At 41.4% G+C, this 7,599-nt stretch overlaps 1 protein-coding gene across 1 annotated transcript; it reads right to left on the reverse strand.

Moving 5' to 3' along the window:
• Positions 1–338: 338 nt before the first annotated feature.
• irx4a (iroquois homeobox 4a) lies at positions 339–6,949 on the reverse strand. The gene is made up of 5 exons (XM_049583864.1): positions 6,732–6,949; positions 5,567–5,818; positions 4,523–4,629; positions 2,553–2,863; positions 339–1,438 (listed from the first exon to the last, which is right to left on the reverse strand). The coding sequence occupies exons 1-5, from the start codon at positions 6,774–6,776 to the stop codon at positions 711–713; spliced, it is 1,443 nt and encodes a 480-aa protein (XP_049439821.1). The 5' UTR covers positions 6,777–6,949; the 3' UTR covers positions 339–710.
• Positions 6,950–7,599: the final 650 nt, after the last annotated feature.

The raw sequence follows: 7,599 nt of genomic DNA on the forward strand, positions 1-7,599 counted from the left end.
GTTGTTGATTTTGTTTTCCTGAAAAATAACACATGGTGTGAGATGTTCTTTTGCGCCTGTTTTAATGGGTTAAAAAATGAACTGAAATGCTTTATTTAACAGTAGATTGCGTTTAAAAGGCCAGCCGTGCAGCAGGCACCATGTGTGTTTAGTTGTAGAAGGAGTGGACGGAGTTTTACACCACAAAATAACATGCACAAAAAGCAGACCCCTGTGTTTCAGCACCATGGACAGCGACTCAACCCGACATCAGAAACCGACTGCTTTTATTTTCAGTGAACAAAGTTGAGATGCTCTCATCCACTTCTCACGAGAGCTGTGCATTTGTGAGACTTTTTTTTTCTTTTAATAGTGATACTCAGCTGCTGAAATCTAAATAATATTCAATTACATTTGCATGCGCATAGTAAAGAAACAATAAAAATAAAAATTATGTAAACCTCAGGCCTATTTTTTTTTATCTCCAAGATGTAAACTTTTTTTTAGTTATACATTTCGATAAGTTCTGTGCGTGCGTAAAAATTAAATAAGCCAAACCGATCCGGGTATTTCACTTGTGTAACGCCAATGTAACATTATATAGCTACCATTGCTTTTAAAAAAACGAATCAAACAGAATCATGGAGACGAAATAGGCTTTTTCATCCGACTCTCAGACAGTCACAAAGAGTCTTTTTCTTTCTGCAAATAAAAGGGTCATTTTGGTTTTGTTACGAGCAGAAAAGTTTGTTGATAGTTTTTGGGAAACTCATGGCACTGTCTTTGGAGGAGTCTTGGTGCTGCTGCAAGGCCGCCGCGCTCCTCTCCGCCTCCAGAATGGCGCCTTTGGTGTTCGTGGTCCAAGAGACGGTGGTGTTGGTCAGAGCCTGGCTCAAAGTGCTGTGCCTGAACAAGGGGTCGTGGAAAACCCCGTCCACCCAGTTTCTCAGGGTCGTGACCGGCGAGTCCTGCCTGTTGTCCAGGCCGGTCACGGGTGAGGTAGCAGCGGGGGATGGGGTGAGGGAGGAGGGCGGCGGCTGGCACCTCAGCATACAGGACGGGTACTCAGTCTGGTTCAGGGACGTCGCAGTTTGGGCCAAAGACCAGATCCGAGGTTTGCCGTCTAATATCTGGTGCCCTGCCTGCTGCTGCTGCTGTTGCTGCTGCTGTTGGTTATAACACGCCTTTGCCTGCTGTCTGCTGTCCGGCTGGAAATCCTCCGGGTTCGTTTTGAGGCAACTTTTGCTCAAGTCCTGCTCCCCTCCCAGAGAAACTGGGATGGAGATTTTCAGAGACGCGTCCTTGATGAGGTGCTCGGCGGGGCAGTCGCCCGTCGTTGTCATGTGTGTGTTCATGTGGTACCGGTGCTTCAGCTCACACTCGGAGCTCTCAGACTCCAGCGTGTCGAAATCATCCAAGTCGCTCAGCTGGAGGTCCTTATCAGGCCGACTTCTGGTCTCTGGGAGGGAGACAACAGAGAGGAGACGGCAGACATGTCAGTGAGAGATGTGGTGTCATGAGATATGGCATCAGATCTGTTAATGGCATCCTCAACAATTACTCTGGAATCAAATATCACATCTGTAAAATTACACCTGCTTGACTTTAAATAAGGAATCACTGCTTACAGCCTGAGAGTGATAAATAAATTCATCACAAATCAAGTTTTAATCTAGGCTACATACTGTACATTGTTTGAGCTATTAAATGCACTTTAATTCCACAACTGAATTAATCTAGTCATATCAGAAATATCAAGTCATAATGGACTGAAAAAGAGTTGACATCTAAACTTAGTTTAAGTAATCTGACCCTCCACCATGTCCCTGTGAAACTGCGTGAGGCCTATCTAATGGTATCCCATAGCATTAAGTTTGTTATGGTGATCAAAATGATTAGCATGCCTGCACACAAAACTGCTGATTTGATACATGTTTAAAAACACAAATAAGTTTCAGCACAATAGTTTCAGCACAGTGCATTATCACAGAATAAAATGTTTGACTATACAAACTGCAAGGCCTCACTGTCCTTTGTTTGTTACTGTCAGTATTACACGCATACTGTTCTAGTTAAAATTGAAAATAAAATTAGATGGATTACAGTTATTGCAGTAAATGCCATCTAAATCGTATTGACATTTTTGAATGACTGAAAAAAAAAAATGTCAGTTTAACATCATCTCATTTATAGCGTGCTGGATGAAAAAGAAAATAGAGGGTGTATGGTAACAGCGGACTTTATACAGTGTGATCATGGTTATTGTAGTTGTTCTCTGGTAAATATTTTGCTCATATTGATCCCTCAAACTGAGAGGTAAGATAAGAATCAGGTGCTAAAACTGGCTACTTACACATACTTTCATTTCAAGCTACAGTCAACAATAAAACTAGAGAATGTTGGGAATGTTTTCCTTCTTGTGGTACTAATCATAAAACAATGCATTTTTAAGAGAAGATGCCATGAATACACTGTTTTTTCACATGCGTTTAAAACATACGTGACCTGTAATATCCTAAAGTTTGATAGTTTCTTTTTATTTCTGCAGAGGAACAAGACACCGTGACACTAACCATCCTCATTGTTCTCGCTTTTTATCTGCTCCTCCTGAGACCCATCCTCATCCTCGTCATATCTCTTCTCCTCTGAGCCCTTGTTTCGGGGCGGCCATGTCATCTTGTTCTCCTTCTTGAGCCTCCTCCTGGCGTTGGCGAACCAGGTGGACACCTGCGTCAGGGTCATCTTGGTGATGATGGCCAACATGATCTTCTCCCCCTTGGTCGGGTACGGGTTCTTCCTGTGCTCCTGCAGCCAGGCCTTCAGCGTGCTGGTCGTCTCGCGCGTGGCGTTCTTCCGCCTGGTTCCCCCATCCATGGAACCATATCTGTTAATGAGAGGAAGAACACAGCCACAATGATAATTAGAGGGTAAATAGAATATGTGATGCTTGTTGCATTACAATGTCTAATGTGTTGCCCTGGCAGTTTCTTTTCTGGAAAACCATGACTGAGCCATCTGCTTCTAGGAATCTTGAAATTACGCGCAGCATGCTTTATAAGCTGTGCAGTCGCACTCATAAACCTATCTGCCCCTTTAATTGTGTAAAGGTCTGATAATTTAAAATAGACATCATAAACACATGTCACATAAGGGACATAATTTAGAAAGAGGGGCAAGGAGTAAACCACCCTCCCTTTAAAGACACCATACAGTATGTATTGTCTTTCCTTTTGCTGGTACATTGTTTTATATAATTGTACATAAGCACTGGAGGAGCATGTGCAGTATATAGTGCACATAAATCCCCTGAAATCCCCCCACCATCCCTTTGCAGCACCTACACTGACGCCTTAAGTAAATCAGTATCAAAATATGCAAATTATTCTACCAAATAAAAAAAATCAGACTATATTCACACACATATTTTCCATTATCAATGCATTACGTATTAAAACCATTCATAGCGCCTCATACAACTCCCTCTCTACCCACAAATATCACCCATAGACCTCCATTTAAAATGCACAGTGTTGATTTTCAGTCAGCAGTGAGCTGTAAAAGTCCTCTCAGGGGAGGCTTTTATGAGGCCTTTATTGCTCCGTATAGCTTAGCGCAGGTCAAGCACTGCTAAGGGAATCAAGAGGAGAGGAGTGCTGCACCTTTCCATACCCTGCGTTGTTTCCCACACAGATAAAATAGACTGTAAAATTGCTTTATTGAGTGTAATGATGAGCCCTCAGGTGAAAGGCGGGGTGCAGACAGAGTGGTACTGCTGTAGGCCTGCTTGTTTTCTCTGAGTGCCACTAATTCTGTTGTGCCTCAGACTTTTAGGCCTTTTGCTGGATGTGCTCGTATAAACATTCCCGCTGACACCTTTTGCACTTCAGAGTGAATTTAGAGCGACTGATAAAAGAAGACGGCTCTCATTTTGCCATAAGCTAATCAATATGACACTTTGCCAATCAACTAACACATCACACTATAGAATAAAGTGTTCTCTGCATGTCTGTTGGTGTTTGCTTTTCTTCACAGGCGTAGTTATCATTCACATGCTACATTTTCCTCATATCACAGGCTTAATTTGGATGTCATGTCATTATTGGGAAGACCTTTCAATGTGGCAGGCGTGCTCTTCACAACACTGAAGAGGCCTCATGTCTTTTCTGAAAGGGGCACGAGTCTTCAGAAGCTCGTCACCCCATCAGGAAAGAAATGTGTCATGAGATGAAGGTGATGACCCAGTGTTGCTAGACGTGATGAGAATGGCCTTGACCTCTCAGGGATGATTGATTTGGAGCTGGGAAAACTCACCCTGCACTGGTGCACAGAACTCTGAGAGTTTGCCTAAATTTTGATCACATTAAGGCTGCTTAGACCAGTCAGCGTGCAAACCTCAAACTCAAGTTTTTATGTCATTTTAACAGGACACATCACTTTTTTATCCTGTACCACACTGTTTTAGAGTACATACATTCATTCCACTCATAGGTCTGATGTTTGCGTTGATAATCAAGCTTAAAAATCAACAAAGGAAACAACATACCTGTCATACTGATACTGTCCCAAGGTAGGATCATAAGGATAGTAGGCTGTTGCCTGGGTTATTCCCGCATGCGCAGAAGCTGTGGCATCTTTAGTGTCGAATGTGCCCTGCAATCACACACAAAGACAGGAGTTTTAAAGAGTGATGCAAAGAGGAAATCAGTTTTAGTGCATTAAATGACTCATCTCATGCTGAAAAACACACACATTTCTATTAGCTGTATTCAAAAGTTGCTTGGTTATGTAATTTTTTGGGGCTGTTGAAGAGGGTAACAGCTGATTGTGCAGTAAATCCTGATTTTTAAATATATCCTGCTGCAAAATGAAACATGGACAAACTAGACGAACTATACCACAGTGATAAATTGTCCGTGGGAAGCAAAAATCTTTAAAGCATGACTTTCAAAATAAGTTTTTAAAATTAAACTTTCAGGAAAACAATAGGAAGCAGTGGCTTGATCTGACAAATAAACATGTGAGAGGGTTCCAGGAGGGTTTCCAGCTAAATAAGGACTATTGTTATATGACAAATCATTAGTTAGATGAGCATGAAAGTAGTCTGAATATTCTTCTTATCACAATTATACAAAAAATGTCAATACTTTATATATTTCAACAAGAAACCAACTAGAACAAACAACATTCCTGGACATTACAGGCCCATGGAGTCCGTTCTGAAAACGTATGACAATTATTTTCTTTAAAAAATGTTGATATATTTTTTAAACAAAATACTGAATCTTCAAAGTCAGCCTGCTTGTTAAAAATACCAGCTTTTCTCTTGACTTGTTTCATAAATTGACAGTCTCAATGAAAGCTCTGACACAAGAAAGAGAGCCTATCTCTTCTTGCTGAGAAGCATTTTTCAATTACTGAAAGAAAAGTTGTCTTGCATGATGATATGAGGATAAATCAGGCACAGGAAAAAGGGCAGGTATTTTGTGGTGTAGAGGAAAACAAAATAGGAAAGGCGCGCCTGGCTCAAGTCTAAGCACCTTGCAGCTCCATTAATCAATGCCATGAGGGATCAGATGAAGGAGCTTACCAGCGAGTAGAAAGCCGAGGCGTCCGTGCCGTATGTAACGTAATTCCCATAGCCTTGACTGCCGGTGTAGGGACTCCCGTACACGCCCAGCGCGGCGGCTGAGCTGAGTTCATGCCTCGCCGTGGCCAGCAGCCGGCTCTCGTACACGGGACAGTAGACTGGTGTCTGCCCGGACGCCGCTACTCCGGAGTCGGCTATGGATCTGCCGGTGGACTCGCAGCAAGTGGTCAGAGAGTTGGTTGTCATCAGGAACTGGGTGGAAACCGAGAGAGAATTTATCTTTAAGAAAAGTTATTGGTGTGATTCTGCACTGAAAACAGTTATAATGTTAATCTTGAGGACTTTATTCTCAAAGTTAGTTTATAACTTTTATCTTTTAAAATATGAAATAAAAATCGTCTCTGTGAAATGAACGCAATTATATCTGTTTCCAGTTCTGTTTTACTTCTCTGACCGCAATATTAAACAAGAGTTTTTCACAAAAAAAATATTTTGCTTCTTCGGAAATAGCTTTCATTCGCACTTTTCCCCTCAAGAATGTCACTCTATAAAAACTAAAATACAACATCACATGACTTGCACATAAACTGATATTTGACGATGAATGACGCGTAATATTATTGTGGTAATCTGCGCGTAAAACGTGTCCAAAAACGAGCCGTCTGTTAGCTTTGATCCAAGCGAAACACACGCGTAACAAACAGACACATGTTTTCCCAACAACGCCTCGTAATACCCAAAGTAATGCCCAAATGATTTTTTGTGGCTCAAAGCCAAAACAAAACAGCAGCTGGGTTATGGCGCAAAACACACACAGCGTGTGCAGAACAAGTTGGCATGTGTGTTCCAGCGCAGATAAACATATGGTTGACATTACAGAGCGGCTATTATCTTGCAGAAATCAGTGAATAGGAGGTCGGGGGGTCTAAACTGGTTTCTGGTTCCCCCTCTTCTTACCTTTTTTTTCTATCGCTGCAGGAACACAGGTATCACTGGCTGTAACGCAATACCTTTCCGATACGCGGAAGGTTCTGTGACAGCTTCCCCTGATTCTTGGCCAAAAATGCGTAAAGGATCACGCTTAAATCGATGAGATAATCAATCGCTGCGATATCATAAACCAAAACATCTGATTGACAGAGCGAAGGTAGTTAAGTGAACTTACTTGTGGAGCAGACGAGTAGGGATATCCAAATTGTGGATATGACATGGTAGAGAGGTCCCCCAATATCCAGAAATAAAGCGAGACTGAAGGTCTCCACTCTTACGCAGGCTGCAGCTCTGTTTGACTGTACCAATTGATTGGTAAGCACAGGCTCCTAGGATGCTTATAGGGCGAAGCAGAGTAGCATGTTTAATTTGTGGGAAAATGCCCCCCACTCAAACGCCTTTCAACGTGGGGAAAAAAAAAAATAAAAAAATAAAATAAAATAAAAAAGATCTTCAAGCTCTCCCTCTTCTTTTTTAAAAGTATATCAGAAATAGAATTAATTACGTTGATGCAGGCTTTATTTGCCTAGAATAAAAACTTTGTTGTCAGATACATATTTTTGCCTTATAAAAAAGTAGTATAAAAGACGTCAGCAGCAGAGGCAGGTTGTTTTAAACGGCGGTGACTCTGACGTCAGAAGTTTCCCACTCTAAAAATGACCAGACTGTAACTTTAATATGCATTTTCTCTTTCTCGGGATGACGACAAAAACAGGAAAAGAAAAAAAAGAGAGAAGAAAAAAAAAAACAATCCAACAAGATTGAGAGGAAGACTAGGGGAGGGAGCACTTGACATGTCCTGGAGATTAATTCGCAGTCCCAATCAATCAATTAAGCCAATCAGTGTCGTGAATATGCAAACCTATGTATCAGTTTAAATGCATTAGGCCTAATTAAGCACATTCTTATCATTCCTCCGCACTGATGCTAATCACATGGGGAACTAATTGATTTTAAATTAATTAGTAAAGAAGATTTTTATACAGGGAAGAGGGGCAAAACGCAGCCACCCTTAGAACAAATAGATACATGCATTTAAAATA

Source organism: Epinephelus fuscoguttatus, linkage group LG8, assembly GCF_011397635.1.
Source record: "Epinephelus fuscoguttatus linkage group LG8, E.fuscoguttatus.final_Chr_v1".
NCBI classification, from domain to species: domain Eukaryota; kingdom Metazoa; phylum Chordata; class Actinopteri; order Perciformes; family Serranidae; genus Epinephelus; species Epinephelus fuscoguttatus.

Excerpts from the sequence above, each read along its gene's own strand:
- irx4a (XM_049583864.1), bottom strand. The coding sequence starts at position 6,776 with ATGTCATATCCACAATTTGGATATCCCTACTCGTCTGCTCCACAA. Across the intron at positions 2,864-4,522 it reads GGACAGTATCAGTATGACAG|ATATGGTTCCATGGATGGGG; the intron begins GTATGTTGTTTC and ends TCTCATTAACAG. Across the intron at positions 1,439-2,552 it reads AAGCGAGAACAATGAGGATG|AGACCAGAAGTCGGCCTGAT; the intron begins GTTAGTGTCACG and ends TCTCCCTCCCAG.